Genomic DNA, 22,684 nt, shown 5'->3' with positions numbered 1-22,684 from the left:
GGTACTTCTTTTGCTGGGGTTAAGTTGCAACTGGAAACTCTGGCGTTAAGGCTTCTAGCTTTTTCCTGTTCTTCATGAAAATGAAAAGCCCATGTGAGCAGAACTGAAGTAAGCCTCGTACTTCACATCCCCCCCCCAAAAAAAGTGTACACAGTACCCCAATCTCTTAGCTCCGCAGCCAGAAAAGGGCAAAAAAACAAGAAACACCCGGCTGCATCTGGGTTAAAGGAAAGCAAGGGCATCGCAGGGACTTGAACCCCATCCTGGAATCCAGGAGTGCCAACCACCAATGCCTTTTGCTTTTTTTTGGTTTGAGCAATGCAGCAAGGTGAAAAGCAAAACCTGAGAAAACACAACTTTGTTCTCTCAGGAAAAGAAAAACCTTTTTGTTTTTTTCTGCTTCCACTTCTGACCACGTGCCACGACCTGAAAGAGTCTTAGCAGAATTGCAAACACCCTCCCTCCCCACAGCCACCTACACTGCCTAGCGCTAGGTCGGCCAAGAGGCTCCCCACCCACATTATGTCCCTCAAAAGACAGCAAACACCGTTGCATTTCGTTGTTACTTGTTTTTGTTGCTAACACACTTTGTAAGAGATTTTACTGGATTTGTGCCTGGCACATGAACATTGTTAAGAAAACTAAAACATTTTTTTTACCTTCCTTGAACTGGGCTGTTGGCTTCCAACTTTAGATGTTATAGGCAACATTTACTCTGATGTTTTCAAATATTTTATAACAGATTACCTTGTGAACAGCAGCCCTGGGCAGGATCCAAGTTTTAGCATGAAGTCAACTGTTGTGTTTTGAGCTACATGTTGAACAACTTGTTCCTGGAAAATTCTTAGCAAAAAAACACCTGGTTGCAGCACAACCCCCTACCCTCCTCCTTCGCCCTCTGAGAGGCTGCTCAATCGGTCGACTGGCAATTACTACCATGGCTAAAAGGAATGTTAGGCATTTGGGCAATCAAGTGACAACCACCTGTTGCATTTACTGCAAGGAGGCTGGTGATTATTTCAAATAAGCCGGTCTCATTACCTTTTTGTAATTTTAAAACATCTGCCTCCGGCTTTAATATTGTTACAGGTCCATTTTAAAGAGTACCTGTTGATGAGGATACCCGAGACATTAAGTACACCAGGTCTCAACTCATTCAACTCCCAAAGGAGGATTCTTACAGAACCGGCCTAAAATGCCCTCAGTCAGATCAGCATGAAGCTGGATTAACCTAGAGGCAGAAGGGAGATCAGTTAACACCTCCCGTTTCCTTATCTTTGCAACAGGGCAGCATGGAAAAGAAAAAATATGTTCACCTGTTTATTTTTGTCCACTGCAGTGTGAGAGTCATGTCTGGAGGAGGTTCCTTCTACTGATCTGTGAAAAGCAATCTAGACCCAAGGGTGCCCCCCCAGCTCCTCCCAGTAATCCCATCACATAAGGAGAGAGAAAAAAATGGGTTTTTAAGGCGGCTATTCTTACTGGAGTGATTTCTGTGCCGCCTCAGGAGGAGCTGGCTTTTTGAATGTTGTGTGTTCTTGAATCGAACTGTTAAGAAAATAGAATAGGAAGACACCCCCCCCACACACACACAAAAAGCATTCTACTGCTGTCAGGAATTGGGTAGAAATGTGAAGTTGACTTGCCAGTTAAGTTTCCTGGGAGCTGTGATCTCTTGTGTCAAAGAGCCTAAGATGCACCTGGAAAAAAACTAAAGGCTTCAGTACCCCCAAGCCCTCCCCCCATAAGCTTAAGAGGAACGGAAAGTTGCACAGGTACCGTCAATTGCACTTGTCTCTCAGCCAAACAAGAACTGGCTACACTGCAGGATTGTATGGGACGGTCAGATTCTCTCCTTTCAAACCACAGGCATTTTTTTTCTGTCACTCAACTGGACTCCTCTTTCAACTAGCATTATTACTGTGCACAAGAAAAGCCGGTTCATATGCTCTACACAAGCAGATCAAGCACACTGCATCACATTACTTGCCAACTTAACAGGCGCGGCTTCAGATAGGGTTCTCTTGGTGATTCTGAAAAAAAAGAACTGGAAGAAACAGTGAGCCCCTCCCCCCCACACACACACCACCAAGCTGCCACCAAAAATTGTGCCATTATTACACGAGTAACTCACTGCCAAGGCCTTCACAGGAAGCACTGCAAACAGGGTGGGAACAAGAGCTGTGTATGTAAATCACCCTGGAGAACTTCGCAAATAGCTTATCATCTAGGCAGTACGAAGCCTCTGAAACATAACACCAAACAAGTGGTTGCCCCCCCCAATCCCTTCCATGGGTGGCATTGGAACAGATATCACTAGTGCTACCAGAGATGAATGCAAGCAGATTTAAGTGGCATGCAGATTTCTAAATATAGAAGCTTAGGTGTGTTATTCATACTGTTAATGCACATACTTGATCCTTATGAATTTAGGGGTTACCCAGTTTAGCTGAGCAAAGGATAAAACTCTAGGTAGAAGGGAGCTTCCTAAATTAGCATGTTAAAGAATATCGTTACTTACCCCAAAACCTCTAAGTATTTTTTCCCCAACTTGTCTAGTTTTAAGTATTTTAGAAATCGTCCCACAAGAGCATTCTTAGTTAGAAGATCACTATATAGTATTGCCAAGCGCCTGGATTTTATATATATATTTTTTCTCAATGATGGAGGGAAGAGAGGAAAACATTGTGCAAAGGAAATCTCCTGCCTGATTTAGAGTCTTCACCTCTATTTTTCTGTTCTTGTCCAATAGAGATCAGATGGTGTTCGTGGAGAAAGATTCTGAAAGATCAAGAAGAAAACCCCACCCACCCACACCAAATGCCACAGAACTATTCACAAAGTAACAATTAAAAATGAACCCAGAAACAGCATGTTTTATTTGAACGGTGACAAAAGATACAACTTCCTATCCCTTTGGCAAATACTGAGCATTTATTACTGTACAAAAATACTGGTATGTGCAAGACTTTATACAGGTAACTCAAGGGCTACACAAAGGCACTCCTTTGCTGTCATCAATTAAGTGCCACTTGAAGTGGCCTCTATAGCACAAGGAGGCGGCAAGGAAGGCAGTCGAGGCCTGGGAATAGGATAAAGAGCCTTTATCAACTGAGCAATAGCTCATTTAGAAGGTATCTGGGGGCCACAGGCAGCCCAGCAAACGCCTTAAAACCTGAAAGGGGCTATAATGCATTATGAAATTCCAAGATTTCATTCCTAAAGCCCTGGAAATGAACATTTAACTCACTTTCCCCCTAACATGCAATTCTTTTAGAAATGGTCAAACTTATCTGTTACCAGTTCAGCTCCCAGATGACATGAAGCAAACCTTTGCTGAGGCAAAACCACCAACACAAATCGCCTGCTCTCCAGTCCCAAAGAGGAGTGATCCAATTCTACCATGCTTTTCTCTCTCTCTCTCATTATTCTCTCTTCAATTCCATCTTAAGATTTAGGAAATCATTCACACATCAAATATTTTGAAGCCAGCTGGGTAGAGAAAGCACCTTTGCCATGTTTCCCCTGAAGATTCTCTTAATTGGTTAATATTGCCATTGGTAGACACAGGCCTTCATGCACTGCTTCTTAATGTGTGCTCCTCATTTCCACAAGAAGGTTAGGAAATTTCACATTTGATTTCATACACTTCAAATTTGCCTGCTTCACTGCTTATAGCTTTGTGGATCTTTTTCCCCCATCGTTGGCAGAGATTCTGGCTTTTTCACCTGTTAAACATCTGGGACCTTTTTCCATCAAGCAAGAGGCCATCTAGAGTATTTCTGCCTTTATTATTGGCAACGATGTTGCTCCCTCTGCTTTTTATGATGCCAAGGCTTTTCAGGTGGTTAATGTTGAGAGGACGGATCTGAAAAAGGTCTAGACAAGAGTTGTTCCACAGGCCACCCTCCCCCACCCCTCAATACAAGACAAGATACATCATGAGCTATGAGCAGTCAATGGAGATTATGATTACTGTTGTAATATTAATTGGGAAAAGTCTGCAATCACTAATGTTCAATTTTTTTCAGGCTTACAGAATTAATGCAACTCATTCTTAAAACCAATGATTTGAATTACTAAAAGGCAAACAATCAAAAGCAGAATCTTACTTGCAAAAATTATACCAACTACCCCCGGAACGAATATACACACAGGATCATTCAGTTCCTTCTCTTTTCTCTCCCTGAAGTCTCTTAAGAGAGATTAAGTACCTGCAAAAGATGCCAAAAGAGAACCACAAACTCCTATATCTACAGATTATGATTTCCTCTTTTCACTTGTTTCCCACCTGGGCATTGCAGCCCCAGAATTTTAAATTTCCAAGCCTTCCTTTCAGAAAAAATCCACATCAGTATATTCTCAGGGGCCTTCCTTCTCCTCCCCTTAATAGGAAATGTGAGAGTTGGATCTATTTTTACAGATCGGTCATCTTACACAGCCTTTTAGCTGGAAATCACTTCTGTATAAGCATTTGCCATTAAAGGCCAATTTCTTCCAATTGTCTCAATTTCTACTGCAGAAAATTACTTGCCAGACTAGCTTATTTTTCCAGACCTAAAAGTTATGGATATCCTGGAGAAATAATCTAAAAAAAACACAGATAATTATTCTCCCTCCCCCCTCCCATAATGCTGGTTAATTAAAAGCTCCCCTCCAACTTCATATGGAACACTAGTATTTTTTTCCCTCAAGCACTTAGCTTTTTTAAACTTCCCAGCTCTCTTCCGCACATGCTGCGTAAATGGATCACAATTCCACAACCACTTCCAATTCTAGGCACTGTCCTTTCTTCCCAGGAAAGTGAGCTCCAGCCTCAGAGGGAGGGTGGTCTTTGCCATTAAGAACAGCAAGAAGCAACTTCTAAGTCAAGCCACCAGAGGACGCTATAGAGTACCTGCAGAGAAGCTAGAAAGAAGCTGGCATTTATCCTCCCCCCACCCCCCCACCCCCACACACACACTCCCAAATCAATCAGTTTGCTGTCTGAATATCTGTATACTTAGCCCTCTTGCAGGGAGAAAAAAAAAAGGGTGGTTACACAAGAGGTTGGACTTATGGTCCTGCGCAGTTCCTCCCCCACTACAGATGCCAAGAAGCCACTTCTCCTCCTACGAGTTTTAAGTTTCCATTGCCTGGTTTCATTATGTTCCTTCCTTTGCTTGTTTACACTGGAGTTATTTCAAGTCATCCTCAAGTCACTTCCTTGGCACTTTTTTTTCCTTATGAAACACATGGGACTTTTGTAGATTCCTCTGGCTCTACATACACCTGAAGGGACAAAATCTCAACAACATTGCAATGCCCTCCCCTCCACCCAAAACAGCTCTCCGCCCACAAATGGCTAAAAATCAAATACAATTCTCAACCCTCTTTTTATGCACTCTACCTGCAATGCTGTCGTCCCCACCAAGAGCTCGACTCACCCATTCTGGGGAGGGTGGTTTACACACAGCCTCAAGGATCCTAGCTACTATTTTCGAGGGAGGGAGGGAGGGGGAGGAAGAGGGAGCACGCAGAAACAATGGCTACTTTTTAAGCACAGGAAACTGCTGGCTTGGTTGGCTTGCGAAGACTGCCCCATAGGTTCCCAGCACACAGCCGACTAAGTACACCTGTAAAGAGAGAGACCAACATCCCCTCCCCAGACAAACCCCAATATTTATGAACAGCGCAGCCCCTAAATAAAAAAGACGGTTGCCACAAGATGAGGCGGTTACCAACTACGATACACACAGGACTTTTTTTTTTTTACGGTCTTCTTTCCCTCTCTTCATGGTTCCCCAACACCAGATTCTTGGGTTGTTCTAGAATCATCTAAGGCATCTTCCCATGACCTCTCTTCTACTTGCTTTTCCTTCCCTGCTTCACAAACAGCTTGGCTTCCTTGAGGGATGGGGTGAATCTACCGACTTCCTAGCTTTCCTTGTTCACACCAGTTGAGAAAACAGCTTTTTTTAAAAAAAGTCTTTTTTTGGCATCTTATCTCCAAACTTGCTTTTTTAAACAGCATCCTGACCTATATGAGGTTACAAAACAAGTCCTTGGGGAGATTAAAGCCAATGCCCTCTTAAAATGGCTTTTGGTTCACCATCGCCACAGCCTTAGCTAAAAAGTTAAAACTAGCACTGGGCAAGTAGAGGGTTGTTTAAGTCCTTTTTTTGCCTTCCTCTTCGCCAAGTTTTCTACTTCTTTAGCGAAGATCTTCGGCTTTTTCCCCCCCCACCTGTCTTTCCTTCTCTCTTCATCTTCTGCGAGATCTTTGGCTTCTTTTTTTCCCTCACCTGTCTTTCCTTCTCTCTTCATCTTCTAAGATGCCTTCCACCCTTGCCTGTTTTTTTTTCTTGCCTCTGTTGAAGTCTTCTGTCTTGTTTTTCCTACTTCAGCAACAAGGCTCACAGGGTTTTTTTTAAAATCGAGTGTGTCTTGTTGCCCCTTCTTTTGAAAAATAAAACCCTTTTCTTTTTTTCTTCATCACTCTGCTTCAAGCAGACTCTACTCAAGCTATTTTTTACCCCTGAACCTATTTTTTCATCTAAAGCTGAAAATTCCAGCATTTAAAAAAAATTCTACCATCTTCCATTGTATCTTGTTTTCTATCTTCCATTTTCTTGATCTTTCATCAAAGCCTTGAGCATATTTTTCTTATCCTTATTTTCTGTCTTGATCTCAGATTCCAGGGCATATTTTTAAAAAAAATTAAGCCCTTTGACAGTAATTTATCGCTATATTTTAAAGATATTCTTCTCCAATCTTATTTTCTGGTTTAATTTAGAATTTGCCTAGGTTGCCTATACTTTTTAAGCATTAAGTAGCTGTTAACTAAGCACTTCAATTGAATAAAAGCCTCAATTGTTTTTAAAAAAATCCTTAGCTATCCCTTTTTAAGAATTTTAGGCTTTTATTTTCCTTTTTAAAGTCTAGTTATCTCTTCAACAAAAAACAACCCCCCAATCTCTTCTAACCTCCCTACAGCTCTGACAACGGAAAAGCTCGAGCCACTATTTATAGGTGGACATCTCACACCCTGGAATCTGCAGCTCCTTCCACCACCTACCTCAGAAAAAATAGTGCCTTTGCATACAAAGGCCTGTAGGGGGAAAAGGACTTGTTGATTAGTTGTATAATTAGTATTTTCTCCCAAACTAATACGTGATTCTCAAAACATTGTTAAAATGTTGAGTTGTTATGCCCCCCTGAGCCTTTTTAAGCAGAAAACAATTTAGGAAACATTATGCAAGATTGATCCTTGTATTTTGCCCCAAGTAATTTATAATGTAATTTATAAACCAGAAGTAACAGTTCATTTAGTGACCATTCAAAGTTACAACAGCACTGAAAAAAAGTGACTTATCACCATTTTTCACACTTATGACCATTGCAACAACTGACTCATGAGGGTTGCAATGTCCAGGGGTCATGTGATCCCCTTTTGGAAACTTCTAACAGGCAAAGTCAATAGGGAAGCCAGATTCACCTAACAATCATATTGCTAACTTGACTGCAGTGATTCACTTAAGAGTTGTGGCAAGGTCGTAAAATGAGGCAAAACTCACTTAACACATTTTTCACTGAGCAACATAAATTTTGGGCTCAATTGTGGTCATAATTCGAGGATTACCTGCATCTATACACTCTGAGACTAAACTGCAAACTGCATATTTGGTTTCTAAGCTATACAAGGATTGCTGTATAACCTTGTTACAGAAAATGCCCCAAATGTTAAGTTACAAAGTACTGCTTTTTCCCAAATGCCACTACTTAGGTTTTAAGTCAGCTTATATTTTGATTTTAAAAGGGGGTTTATACCGCCTTGTTCTTTTGAGGTACAATAATGTAGTGCAAGTCTCCATGTTTATATCCAGATCATCCCTGCAAGGTAGACCAGCCAGGGAATTGTCAAACACCTCCATGGCTTACCAGGATTTGACTCCTGAGAGTTTGCAAAGCGCTAATAGGGCAAAAGCACGTCCTCTCCTACTCTCTCCCCCACCCCCCAATACACATTAAATCATATGGGTTTTAATTAATTAAGGCACGTCCTTAATTCTTTTAGTTGCTTTGTCCTCCAATGCCTCCAATGAGTCCAGATTATACCCAGCGTTTAACTTCATGCAATATTAGCATGGAAATCCGACCCGGGAATGGAAACCCAACCAAAAGGGGATTGTTAAAAGTCCGCCCCTCCCTCCCAGCAGTTGGACAAGGCAGCTCGGCGGCCATTTTGTGTTCGCTCTCGGCGCAGACGCCATCTTAACGTTGAGAGGAAAGGGAGGCGGGGCTCACGAGGCGCGGAGGGATACCGTGAGCGAAGGGCGGGGAGGGTGGAGAGGCGATTATGTCGCAGCAGCGTCCGCTCCGCCAGGCGAAGGGAGGGGGAGCAGGAGCGGCTGGTTCTAACCGGCTCAAACCAGTCCTAGGCAGCCGGGAAGGTTCCGGATGCCGCAGGACCGCAATGCGCACGCGCAACTCTGCTACGCCGTTTGCTCCCCCATCCCTCCCGCTTCCGGCCTTTTCTGAGGGGATTTTTTTTGACGCTTACTTTATTCACAATATGTGAAGAAATAATGTTTGTTACGTGTTTCAAGCAGGGCTGGTATATCTCCGTTTGCCTCGGGTGACAGAACCGACTGTTAGGCCTGAGTTTCCATTGTGTAAACATGACATAGGGAACCTGGGGACTGAATTCACCGCCCATTTTGTTGCGTTCATTTGTTAGCCTTCGCACTTGGGTGACCGAAAGCTCTTTAATTGACCTGGAGAAGCGTAAGGGATTAAAAAAAACGGACAAAGGGCTGGAAGAGATTTAAGAAGAGTCTGGACAGCCATTTGTCCAGAATGGGATATGTTGGAACGGACTTTGGAGGTCATCTAGTCCAACCCCCTGCTCAAACTTTTCTAGGTCTCTCCAAGGCAATATTCTTATGGGTCATTGCACCTCAGTTCTCACAAGCACCTTTACTGTATTTGGTTGCAACAGCATTCTCTTAACTCCCATAAGGTCTCCTGCTTTGGGGAGGTGGACTAGATGACCTACAAGCTCCCTTCCAACTCTGTTATGCTTATTATTCCTCCCTTAGTATTCCTCAACCACAGAAACAATAATTTACATCACTAGGAGAATGATTTGCTTGAATCATTCTCCTAGTGATGTAAATTATTCTCGTTTCTGTGGTTGAGGTCTCTGATGTTTCATGGTAGGCCTTTTGGAAGGATCTATAGAGCATGGCCCTGAGGAAATATTAACTGGGCATTATGAGGCTTGATGTCTTTGTCCACTTTAGCTGTTGCGTTTCCCAGTTTTTGTTGTACTTCCAATTCCTTCCTTCTGCAAAGAAGATGGAGGACGGACCTTCATTGGGATCTAGAACAGGTGGCGGAGGAGTCCGGAATAGTTTTTGACACTATACACCAAGATTTACTTGTGATTCTCACATGACAGTTGGAGATTAGGCACACTGTCTTGGTGCAGGTCTGTTACAGATTAATAGAGTTGGAAAGGACCTTGTAGGTCATCTAGTCCAACCCTCCACTCAAGCAGACCCTACGACACCATTTCTGACAAATGGGCAGTCCAGTTTCTTCTTGAAGGCTTCCAGTGATGAAGCTCCCACAACTTCTGAAGGCATCTTCTATCCCATTGGTTTACTGTTCTCACTGTCCTTGGGTGGTACCCACAGGGTGGGGGTGGGGAAGGTGAGAAGAGATTGCCCTGGTAGGAGCTCATTTTGGGGGGCTCCTGCAAGATTCAGTGCCCTCACCCCTACTTTAACAGGATAATTGTTGCTTTGAAGACAGTTGCCATCAATATCAATCTCTATGGAGATTCTCAGTCATCCAGGTCATGGGTGTCCAGGTCATGGGTGTGCTTTTTCAGGAGGCAAGAAAGTCCAATTGCCTTCCTTAAAAATCAACTTTGGGACATCAATATCAATATTTCCATTTGGATGGGGGCCAGATATGTTATAGAAATCAGATATGGTGTCTTGACATCTTGGTGGGATGAAAACAGGCTGGAAAGCAAATATTAACCAGATGCACGTTTTGTTTAGGGACTACCTGTGTGTTCCAGTCTTAACTTTGGATGGGGTGTCGCTGTCAGCAAGTCCTCAAAATGGGGATCCTGCTGGATACACAGTGGAGGCCATGGCTGTTGTCCTTTGCCCAGCTCTGGCTGGTGCAGCAGTTGCAGCTTTATTTAGAGCTGGACCTTATGACCCACCTGATCAGATCGCCACCAGGTGCCACTGAAGATTACACAGAAACTTGACTACTTGAAATGCTGTTTCAGATACCCATGTTGTGGGTGCTCCATTTGACTGCTGGTAGGTTTCTGGCTTCAATTCAAAATGCTATTTTGATCTTTAGGGCCTCTCATGGATGGGGCTTCTTAAATATTTACAGACCACTGTTTGCAAATACTGGTTTCTGCACTGGTCATAGTTGGAGATGCTTTTAGTCTACTTCATTTCGGAGGTTCACTTTTCTGAGGTGGCCTCCATTGTGTGGAATGGCCTCCCTTAGAAATCTCACTTAATTTCCTTCCTAGATGCTTATGAGATTGATTAGACTGGGTTGGTGCCAATGGTTTTTGTCGCCGTGACAATTTTACTCCTATATGTTCAGTTTTATAATTTATTATTTTATCCAGTTTTATTTTTTGTGCCGATTGCAGCGCAGAGATGGCGGTAATTAGCTGCCGCAGAAAATAGTGATTCGTTGCTTGTGATTTTCCACTTTCATGGAAGGCTCTGCCTTTTTAGCTGCCTGAGTCCTAAGAAGGATAGGGCAGCCATGTCAGATGGGAATTCCTGGAGATGACTGAATTTACAGAAGATTAAGGAGGCTGGTGTTAGGGTGATGAAGTTGCCAACAATTCAGAGTTTGCACAAAACTTCACCACACCTCCCTTTATAAATTATACTACAATCAGCCAGGAACCTCAGCTTCCAAAATACCGAACCAAAACCATAGTGGGGCATACAGGGTATCCAAATCCAGATATTGAATCACACTTTGAATTAAGCCGTGAAGTGTTTTTATCCTTGTCCGTTAAATAAATAGTAACGCTATGTTCCAATTAGCCCCAAATTGTGGTTTACAAATCAATATCCCTGCACAAATGTGTATTTGTGCCATTGTGCACAAACATAAGGTACAGGCTGGGTTAAAGGCCATGCTTAGCTGATGTGGGGCGTGCAGTTTCTGTGACTGGGGTGGGTGGGGAAAACCTGTTGTACAAGGCATCTGGAAGACTGAGTCAAGTAAGGATTAAAAAGAAAGACAGTCAATATTTTGTTCTTTGTTTATCTGGAAGGCTTTAGAAATCCAGCCTCTCGCCCTTCGTTCCAGACTCGCTGCATTGAATACATCCAGAGGGGGGAAAAACCTGCATGCTCACGTGTTGGTTTTCCAAACAGAATATTTCGCCTGCTCCGACAACAGCAACTGCAGAATTATATAAATGTGCAAACTCACCCTAAGGGTGGCTCCCCTCTCTTTTGATTGCATTCTGTACTATGCGGCTATTTGTGGTGGCTTGGAGGGGGGAGGATCTGTAAGATGGTGAATCAACAGCCGGATCTTGTTTTACTTCCTCTTCCACCCCCAGCCTCCCTCCCCCCCCCCATCAACACCACCTTCCTGGAGCGGCATGGAATTTTCCTCCATCCAGGCTTGTGCGTGTGATGAATGTGTGGATGCATGAGAGTTCAGTTCCAGGATTTCTGGAGGGCACCGAAAGGAAAGAAGGTATCCAGAGCTTTCTCTGTGTACCTGCCTTCTATGAGGTGAGATTAACAGGCACAGGGGGTTGGCTAGTGGGGACACCCTTTTTAGGAGTGCCTGGATGTGTGGGACTGCCCTAACTAGCTTGCAAGAATCCAGACAGCCACTAAGTGGCCAGCAAACAGAATACAGAAAGCCCTGTATCCTTGTTCAGTGATCTGGACTTTGCACCCAATTGTGGCTTCCTTTCCCTTTTACCTTTTTTTCTATTTGATGTGGTTGTCCAGTGTTGTGTTAATTTATTGTTGATTGAGAGTCTAGGAATAATACTGTCAATAACACATCTCAAAAGCTCTTTGATGGTCCAGTGAGCAATACGAAAGAACCCACTCAGCCCCAAGGATCACAAAGCAGAAAAGAAGCCAAGATGGAGGGAATGTGATAGGGATCAAAAGAAAGAGGGTTGAAGGCGTGGAACATTTTTTAAGAGAGGCAGTGCATATTGCTTTATTGAATATTTTTGTCTAAGTAGTTATGAGTACTGTCGTTTTTCCCTGTAAAAAAGCAGACAATAAATCCTAATAAAGATGGTCATATGCAGGCATATTCATTTGGAAAATAGGCATTTGGCCAAGAAAGGTCCAGGGTTTAACTAAATGTTTTTCTCCATGACTACATGTGCAGTGCAGCATCTGGAGGATGAGGTGGCTTGGTTCTGGTCTACTGTTTCGGGGCAGAGAATCTTAAGTTAGTTTCCAGCCAGATCCCAGAGTTAGGTAGTGCTAAGATTAAGATGTGTTTATTGAAAAAGTTCCATATGCCTTAATGAGGGATACCAAGTAGGTGATTCAATAGATAGGATATAAAATATATGGCCCTATGCACTTGCTAGTACAGCAAGGAGGAAGCTCACAGAAGTACCAAGCTGATCAGAATGTGTTAAAGTGAGCGAATTTGTGCTGGAAAATGTAACTTTTTGAGGGGGGCACACCCATTCAAACAAAAAAATATTATTTGCTTCTCTGTTTTTTTCCTGCCTCGTAGATGTATCAGTAACTAAAATCTCAGTGTCATTATGTCTGGAATTCACTTTTTGCCTCAGAATAAAAGATGATGACATTTGGGGAGGAGAAATAGCAGGAGAAAGTATGTATTTGCAGCTCCTTTTTCTGGTGCAGAATCCACTCTTATCTCTATAAAACCAAGATATTTGGGATAGTTCTCAGGGACGCTTTATTCAGCATTTTCTGGGCCTGACCCAGCCTTCCCTAATTTCAATCCCAAACAGCTGGGATTGGGAAGATTTTTCTCACAAGGAAACCCTTTCCCTCCGCTAATGCTTTACAGGTTGAGGAGCAAGTTAGGGTGTCTTGGGAACACAAAACCGGGCCATTTAGCAACATCTGTGTCATCTGACTAGTCTGGCATCAGTTTATTCCCAGGAACCCTGGTTACCAGTCATAGGAAATGCTGTGCTGAAATGGGTCAAGGCAGTATTGGTTCTTCATGTGGCCTTGGGAGTGGGTCTCTTCCTCCCTTGCCCCCTCTATTCCCATGTATTTCTTAGTAATTAGTAATTAGTAATGCAATAATCCTTAATAGACCCTCTTTCTTTAATGTATTTGTTTTCACATTTTGTGACAATGACTTCCACAAAATGTGAAAGTTAATGATGTGCTGTCTGGAGAATCTCCTTGTGCATTTTTCTGAGTTAGACACATTATTTTGTACACCTTGGTCTTTTTTTCTGAGGTATGGAAACCCAAATATTGTAGGGAAGACATTTGAGCCCCCTTTTGGTTTGTTTAATGTGTCACTTATCACTCAACTTTGTTTTCTTTATGCAGAAGTTGGCACGAGTCTGGGATGAATGCATGCTTGTTATCTGAGAAAGGCCTTGAATGCAGTCCCTTATGTTCTCACACTACTACAAACTCTTTTAAAAGGCAACTCAAAACTGTGGCCGTACAATCATACTCCCTACAGAAGTGAATTAATTTTCCTTGAACTAATAATGTATGACACTGTCTTGCTTTATACAACATGGTTGAATCTAAACCAGGATAACATAACATAACTGTATGTAATGTTTATGTATAATACAATGTTAAGACAATAGTTGTATTCCTACAATATGCTTGACAGAAAATATCCAACAGTATTTAGGCTCAACTTCTATAGATACTAAAGAGATCCATTCACCAAAAAGTGTAGAAGGCCAGAAACACTTCCTCTTAATAGAGAATCTTATCTGTCTTCTATTCCCCTAGATATGTGAAAACTTTGTTGCCGTTTGTACCTATTTAGGTGACAGTAAGAACAACAAAAAGACATTTCCTCAAAATTGAAACTGAATAAGCTGAGGATTACAATGTCTCAAGAATGACTTTCTGGACATTGAATATCAAAAACTGAGACAGCTGCTAGACTTAACCTTAAATAAGTGGCATCCTTCAGCCTATACCACTTTTGGTAAGCAAAATAATTTATTTCTAATTATAAACATAATAAATGTGTGTAGAATAAATATTTAATATGAAATAGAATATATCGATTGAATATATTGATATTTAGAGTTTATTTACCTTTCCTGTGTTCTTGTATTTTATTGCTTGCAGTGTTCCCAGGCTCAGTTTGTAAGCCACACTGAAGATACAAAATGCCTAAACGAAAATGCGTCTTTACTGACAAACTGAAGCAGAAATATCCTCATTTTCGTAAAGGTAGAGATGACTATGAAGCAGAATGCTTGGTCTGCAAAGCTGGCACATTTGTGTCAGTGGCACATAAAGGTGCCAGTGACCTGGAGTATCACATGTCCTCTGAAAAGCACAAGAAAGCCCTCGGAGGAGACAGTTGGTCTGCAAAGCTGACTGAATTTTTGGGGACTCCAGGCACGAAAGCCGAGGATGCTCTTGCTGCAGCGGACAGCACGCTACCCTTGCACACCATCCCAAGTTGCAACAGCTACAAATCAGCAGGCCGCACCTCTGAGTTGTTCAGAAAAATATTTCCTGACGCAGAGATAGTGCAAAAATTTTCCAACACCCGGAGCAGGACAGAAGCTCTTGAGAACTCAGTCTTTGCCCAGCATGCAGTGAGCATTGACCTGGAAGAACACGGCATCCCTTTCTGCGGGGTGGCCATAGATGACAGCAGCCATAGGGCCGTGAAAATGGTCCCGGTACTCATCCAGTATTACGACTACAGGAACGGCGGCTTGAAGACCAAACTCCTGGACCTTCAGGAAACGGCCACTGAGACGGATGTTTCAGACTCTCTTGTCAAAGCTCTTAAGAAACACAGATTGCTTCAGAAGTGCGTGGCGTTCGCGGGGGACAACTGCAACACCATGTTTGGTGAACTTCGGCAAGGCGAGGAGGCGAGGACTGTGTTTGCCCAGCTGAAGAAATCCCTCCAGAGGGAGACGTTGATCGGGGTGTACTGCCCTGCCCACATTTTGCACAACTGCATCCACCACGGAGCAGATGCCCTCGAGGTGGACGTTGAGAACATCATCCTAAAGATCTACCAGTACTTTCACATCTACGCGGTGCGGACGGAATCCCTGCAAGAATACTGCGAGTTTGTGGAGGTGGAGTACAAGCGGCTGCTCTCCCACAGCAAGACTCGGTGGCTGTCCTTGTTCCCCGGCATCACAAAGTTGCTCCAGATGCACTCGGCCCTGAAGTCCTTCTTCTTGGGCCAGAGCAACTCGCCCGCCGTGCTCAAGAGCTTCTTTGAGCACGAGTTCAGCGAGCTCTACCTTTGGCACATGCACTCGCTGATGAACGCCTTCCATTTGCACATTGAAGAGATGGAGCGGGAAAATAACTCCCTCGTGGAAGTGATGAAGACGCTGGACTCTGTGCACACCATCCTGCTGGACCGAAGAGCCCAGAACTTCATGTCCCTGACGGTGAAGGGGATGCTTGCAGACAAGCGTAAGGAGGGGCTGGAGGAAGGATGCGACGCCTTCTCTGATGCGGTGCGTCGCCTCTACAGTCATTGCATAGACTACCTGGAGATGTGGATGTCATCTCTGCAAGAGTTTTCTTGCTTCGCGTGGATGGCCCTGAGTGACACACCCAGCTGGAGTGACGTGGAAGCATGTATCACTTATTTGATTGAGAAAGGTGTAGAGATTGATGACATCAGGTGTTTTGACCAGTTCAACAACCTGAAAAAATTTGTGGAAGCTTCCAGCGACGAAGAAGAGTTCCAGCATCTGCTTTCACATCAAAAGTGGACTAAATACTTCCTGAAGGCCAAAGCCATTGAATGCTATTCAGAACTGTTAAAAATTGCGCAGTTCTTCTTCGCAATTCCCTCCCACAGTGTAAATATGGAATGGAGCGCTTCTTTTCATTGACACAACGGAAAGGATATGCTTGAATGGCCTTTCATTTAATTTTAAAAATAACCGTTGGAAACATTTTTGTGCGTGCTTTGTTCTGAAGAGAAATGCACGTGCACACCACAGGAAATAACAGGAAAAGCTATGTGTCTTTTGGGATGTACCATCTGTACACAGTAGAATTTTAGGGCAGCGGCCCCCATCCTTTTGGGCACTAGGAACTGGTTTTGTGGAGAATGGTTTTACCGTGGAACGGTGGGGGCGTGATTCCACATGCAGCCTGCCACCTCATGGATGGGGCTTCACTTGTATGCACAGACCAGTTTCTGGCATGCCGCAGCCCAGTGTAGGTCCAGAGACCAGGGATTGAGGATCTCTGCTTTAGAGTATCATCTATAATTAGAAGTATCAGTGATGGTTGTTCTGTTTTTGTCATTAGTTGTGGCCTTTAACCCCTCATTACTGATTCAGAAATCTTTTCATTGAACCAGGTTTGGGATTGATAGCAAAACTGAAGGGAAAACCCTTTTTCCAAGTTATTTTTACTTTTGAAGGCAGTTTTGCGATGTCATGAAGTTGGCAGACTCACAGTGTAGCACAGAGCAAGATGTCCTGCAATCTAGGATCTTCTACCTGAGCTCTGCTATAATGGTTTAATAACATCTGAAAAGCAGCACTCTTTTAGGAGTTGAGATTTCAATCCATTTCCAAGCTTAATAGCCAACCCTCTTTCACTGCTTAATAGCTGGACTGATGGATAAAAAAGCCATTTTTTAAAAGTTATTTTACCAGTTAGTGCTTCTTTGAAAAAAATACTTTGAAGGGGCTTTCAAGGCAAAAAAACCCTAATATTCCCCCCCTCTCTTTTTGCCCATGGAGAAATCTGGCAAAAGCAACAGCTACATCTGGTTTAGAAAGTCAGCTTCTGGTTGAAGAGCTAAATAATGTGCCAGAAGTTATAGAAGACTTCTCATTCAAAGAACATTTGAGCAACTAAGCTGAGAAGACAAAATAGAGCAATGGATGAACCACCGGATCTCTTTAGAAATCCATCAAACCCAGAGAGAAGATTCCCAGTGCCGTATGATGGACCCTGCATTATTAATGAAGAATCTCTTTAATAAAATTCAATTATGGTACTCAACCATAGTATCAGGCCTGGGCTCAAGCAGTTCTGCGGTGCAGGAACAATTTTGTTGCTTGGAAGCTAGCAGAGGTCATTTAAACAGTAGTCAAATCCTCAAAATGAATCAGACAAATGGTAAGAAATGCAACTTTCCAAAAAGGAAAAAAGTAGGCATTGTTTTTTTTTTTAAAGTGGCCCTTTATTCACCAAATTAGTGTAAATACAGGTAATCCTCGACTTACGACAATGAAGCCCAAAATTTCTGTTGTTAAGCCAGACTTCATTAAGTGAGTTTTGCCCCATTTTACAACCTTTCTTACTACCGTTGTTAAGAGAATCACTATGATTGTTAAGTTAGTAACAAGTTTGTTAAATTTATCTGGCTTCCCCATTGACTTTGCTTATCAAAAGGTTGCAAAAGGGGATCACATGACCCTGGGACATTGCAACGGTCATAAACAAGAACCAGTTGCCAAGTGTCCGAATTTTGATCATACGATCATGGAGATGCTGCAAAGGTTGTAACTGAAAAATGGTCATGTCACTTTTTTTCAGTGCGGTTGTAACTTTGAACAGTTACTGCTGTAAGTTGAGGACTATCTGTATAGATTTAAATAAATAAGCACATTAACAAAATAATTTGCAATTAAATGTTTGAATTTGAGGTGTTCAAGTCCCCATTTCTTGCTTCTCTACAGATATTCATAAATACTAAAATCTGTGAAATGTAGAGATGTAGGTTTCTAACTTAAAATAGCAAAATTGAAATTAATGCCTTGATTTAAATCATCCAAAGGTTTAGAATGATTTCACACAAACCCTTCATGAGAGAAAATTAATATTCGGAAACCTAGTAGAGAGAAAGGAAAAAGTGGCTTTGGTCGAAGGTGGGAAAAATTAAGAGGCAAATATATTTTTAAAATGAAATTATAACAATGGTCATCAACAGTTAATTGAAGCTATATTACATGCTTGGAGAAAATCACAAATGGAATGTTTGCTGATTACAGTATTTCATTTATTATGAACTTTATAGCAAAACAAAATTGCTTCATATATTGTGTATTGGACTACAATACCCATTAACCACAACCAGCAGGCTATGGCTAGCTGTATATGATAAGAATTGAATTCAGCATATTTTGAAGTCACCAAACTCCAAAAGTCCATCAGTGAAAAGTTAATTTCAGGTGATAACTATAATCCATCTTGACAAAATATTTACTACTTACTTCTTAATAATACAGAAAAATGTGAGGTAGACAGATGTAGCTGTATCTGGCTGCCAAACCCCATTATCCTCTAGTCCTACACCTTTATGGAGCTACACCTTTATGGAGAGAAGCATGTAGTGGTGGACCCCAGGATTCTGCCCTAGACCCAGTATTCTTCAACGTCTTGATAACAATTTAGAATGATAGAAAGGGAACTCATCAAATTTTCAGGTGACACCAAGCTGTTAGGAATTGTCAGCACTTTAGAAGATAGGCTCAAGATTCAGAGAGAAGTTGAAAGACTTGAACACTGGCCCCTAGCTAACAAAATGCAATCCAGTAGCAAGAAAAATAAGGTTTTACCAAACACACAGGTATAGAAGAGGCAAGACCTGACTAAGCAGTAGAAGCTGCGAGAGGGATCTTGGAGTCCTAGTGGACAAACACTTAAATATGAGCCAGCTGCCAAAAAGGCCAACGCAGTCCTAGGCTGCATCAACAGAGGGATAGTTCCAAGATCACAAGATCTGCTAGTACTGCTTTGTACTGCTCTGGTCAAACCACACTTGAAATATTGCATCCAGTTTTGGTCGCCATGATATAAAAAAGATGTTGAGACTCTATAGAAAGAGTGCAGAAAAGCGCTACAAAGATGATAAGGCATCGGGACTAAAACATGATGAAGAGCTGCAGGAACTGGGTATGTTTAGCCTATTGAAAAGAAGGACTAGGGGTGACATGATAGCAGCCTTCCAATATCTGAGGCGCTGTCAACCTATTCTCCTAAAACACCTGAAGGCAGGAGAAATAACAGATGGAAATTTGTCAAGAAGAGATCCATCTTTGAACTAAGGAGGAATTTCCTGACAGAACAATTAACCAGTGGAACAGGTTGCCTTCAGAAGTTGTGGGGGCTCCATCACTGGAGGTTTCCAAGAAGAGATTTATTTGTCTGGAATTTGTGTAGGTCTCTAGAAGACCTCCAAAATGCCTTCCGATTCGGATATTCTGTATTCTATTCTGGGCATGGGAATTATACATTTGGAAGGCAGTGGGCCTGTTAAAGATTATTAATTTGTTAAGAGGCTGATTAAGAAGCTTTTAAACACATCACTGTGTTTTAAACAGCCAGTAATGTAAAGGGTGGTTATTGTAGTTTCTTATATGTTGTGTATGTACAATTTTCCTAACTCAATTATTGACTAAACCTATTTATATGACTTTATATAAAAGAAACAGCAAACCATAAAAAGAGCTCCCAAGAGGAACACGAATCATATTTAACTTGTGAATGCAGATCCTCACGTAATCTGATTGGGTTAAATGTATTGTACAAGCAGGGAACAAATATCTATACCAAGTTTTATGGATGTTTATGACCACAAGATAGCTGATTAAGCTGGTTTGAGCCCACACAATAAATACATTTGATCATTTCTGTTTAAGATGGACTTTTCTTTGTATGACCCGCAAGTCAAAAGAAGGAGAGGAAGGAGAGAAGGAGAGCAACCTGAGAAACTAAAATGTTAAAATCCTTTACAGCAGATGTGTTTCCACATCAAAAGGATGAAGCCAGTGTGGAAAAAAAACACGCACATTTGTTTCCCTGAGCTGGAAGCTGCTTCAAGGCTGAACCAGAGGATGAATCACAGGCTCCCCAGGGGCCTCTGTGATGAGACCAGACCTGCTTCTGATGCTATTTGGGACTCAGATCCCGCCTGCCTGTGACACAGTCCAACAGGAAGTGGTATGTGATGAATGGAGACAATAAACTCTGTTCAACCCGACTGGTTTCTCCTGCTTGGCTTCAGGTAATGTGAAAAATGGGTCATGTGAAAAATGACCAGCATCCCTTGGTCATGTGATCAAAATTCAGAGGCTTGCCAACTGACTCATGCTTATGACAGTTGCAGTGTCCCAGGGTCATGTGATCTCCTCTTGTAACCTGACAAAAGTCAGTAAGGCAACCCGATTCACTTAACAACCATGTTACTAACAACTGCAGTGGTTCACTTAAGAAACATGGCAAGAAAAGTCATAAAATGGGATAAAACTTAACAAATTTCTCAGTAACATAAATGTGCCTTAATTGAGGTCGTAAGTTGAGGACTACCTGTCCTGGGAACTTGTTCCTACAATATACTGAACCAAAAACGGTATCTTATTTTAAAGAGAACTACAGGAAAAGAGTTGGAAGAGACCATCTGTGCTATCCAGTCAGTAAGACCACACTAGGAATACCGAACCCAGTTCTGGTCACTACAATACAAAACAGATGTATCATGTCTCTAGACAATGTGCAGAGAAGAGATTATAAGAAGCCTGGTATGATTAGCCTAATGAAGAGAAGGCTCAGGGGTGACATGTTAGCCATCTTCCGATACTTGGAGGCTTTTCACAGGAAAGGGGTTGATTTATTTTCCAAAGCATCTGACAAATGAGTTACACAAGCCCTTCTCTTACAATACTGTACAACATTCATGATTCATGGGTTGTTCCTATAACACATCCAACCTGGTTCCTGTTACATAGTTTTCTGGGTTTGCCTGATGAAAACTGGGCTGAGCTGGTTGTACCTTTGCAAAATCATACACTCAACCCTAATCCTGGTTAAAACTGGGGAGGATTAGCCTGATGTGTGAATGCAGTTTTTTTAGTTCTTGGACTAACCTAGTGAGCAAACCAGTAACTTGGTTAGAAGGGGAAATCCTACTTCCATTAACATTTGGGCAGCCTTCTCCAACATCCTACCCGCTCCAGCTCTCTGTCACATCCCAATCGTCTTTATCATCAGAGAGACATGCAAACAGAGAGATGTACAAACTGGGAGGTGAATTATGGTTCGTGTCACCATCAGCAGAGATCAGGAATGCTGCCCCGTGCTCTGCACCCTCTGGGTGAGTCACCACGAGGTGATCTGCAGAAGTGATGACTGGCATCCCTCAAGCCATACCTCAGCTATTGGCTTCAGCCAGGCTTCACATTCCAAAATGGAGAGGAAGAGCAGCAGGAAGAAGACAATTATCTTTGCCACGTCTGTATCCCTTCCCTAAACGGAGTCTCACAAACACTCTACACATCCCAAAGGTGCTTTTTCAAGAGGCAACTGGAATTTCTGGTTTTTCTTTGAAGACTTTTCACTTCTCTTGCAAGAAGTTTTTTCAGCTCTGACTTTTCATGCCAAAGGTTAATCGGAATAGAGAGGGAAGGGACCTTGGAGGTCTTCTAGTCCAGCCCCCTACTCAAGCAGGAGACCCTATACCCGTGATGGCGAACCTTTGGCACAGGAGCCACAGGTGGCACGCAGAGCCATTTGTGCCAACACGCAAGCCGCAGGCAAACTTACCTCTCTGCACATGCGTGCGCTTCACAGTTGATTTTCAGCTGGTTTGAGGCCTTTTTCGGCCTCCCAGAGGCTTGAAAAAAGCCTCTGCAGGCCGAATAATAGGCCCGTTTCTTCACTTCCTGTAATACCGGAAGTGATGAAATGGGCCTATTATTCAGTCTGCAAAGCCTGCAGAGGCTTTTTTCAAAAAAGTGCAGATAAGGGGGCAGTGCGGGGAGGATTGCGCACATATACGCCAGGGGGTGTGGGGGGGGAGGCACATTGCCTTCTGGGTGTTGGCATGTGAGCACGCGTGTGCCAGCACGCACACAATTTTTGGCACAGGAGCCCAAAAAGGTTAGCCACCACTGCCCTATACCATTCAAGTGGCTGTCCAATCTCTTCTTAAAAAACTTCCAGTGATAAGAGCACCCTCAGCTTCTGGTGGCAAGCTGTTCCACTGGTTAATTGTTCTGTCAGGAAGTTTCTTCTTAATTCCAGTTTGCTTCTCTCCTGCATTAGTTCCCATCTATTGTTTCTTCTCCTGCCTTCAGGTGCTTTGCAGAATAAATTGACCCCACCACCTCTTCTTTGTGACAGCCCCTCAGATACTGGAAGACTGCCATCGTGTCACTCCTGGTCCTTCTTTTCTCTAGACTCGGCATATCCAGTTCCTACAGCCGTTCTTCATAGATTTTTGTCTCCTGGCCCTTAATCGTCTTAGTTGCTCTTCTTTGCACTTTCCCCAAAGTCTCATTATCTTGCTTTTACTAAGTTCACAGGTTATATGCAGATTTCCCAAAGCAACACTAGACTTTTTCACACTTGTCTTAAGCATTAAACCAGAAGGCATAGATTTTTTTTATGTGTGAAGGCTTGGAAACTTTGAGAACTGCAAACTCAAGCGTTTTATGGTATTTTAGCAGAGAGCCAAG

The 22,684-nt window shown here is 42.6% G+C and overlaps 1 protein-coding gene and 1 long non-coding RNA gene across 8 annotated transcripts in view; one reads left to right on the top strand and one right to left on the bottom strand.

Moving 5' to 3' along the window:
- LOC148129481 (uncharacterized) overlaps positions 1-21,921 on the bottom strand; it is a 342,063-nt gene extending 320,142 nt beyond the window's left edge. The window contains exon 1 of the long non-coding RNA XR_015745340.1: positions 21,701-21,921. This is a non-coding gene — a long non-coding RNA (uncharacterized LOC148129481). The remainder of the gene's footprint in view (positions 1-21,700) is intronic.
- Positions 10,068-22,684, top strand: part of LOC113424675 (cystatin-like) — a 56,950-nt gene continuing 44,333 nt past the window's right edge. Inside the window, exons 1-4 of one of the 7 annotated variants that reach the window (XR_015745328.1) lie at positions 11,603-11,789; positions 14,035-14,199; positions 14,346-18,558; positions 18,595-19,869. Coding sequence is in view for 2 of the 7 variants with exons in the window: in XM_026686481.2 (XP_026542266.2) it covers positions 14,387-16,099 (1,713 nt within the window). In the remaining 5 variants the exon portion in view is untranslated. Of the gene's footprint in view, positions 10,326-11,600; positions 11,790-13,997; positions 14,200-14,345; positions 19,870-22,684 lie in introns of those variants that run through there. The other 6 variants (XR_015745330.1, XR_015745331.1, XR_015745329.1 and 3 more) reach the window with 6 other exon arrangements.

The sequence above is a fragment of the Notechis scutatus genome, chromosome 14 (assembly GCF_049901735.1).
Source record: "Notechis scutatus isolate UNSWTSFEM ecotype Mainland chromosome 14, rNotScu1.2, whole genome shotgun sequence".
In the NCBI taxonomy this organism is placed as follows: Eukaryota; Metazoa; Chordata; class Lepidosauria; order Squamata; family Elapidae; genus Notechis; species Notechis scutatus.
The sequence above is the reverse complement of the archived record's forward strand: the minus strand, read 5'-3'. Positions and strand labels throughout refer to the sequence as shown.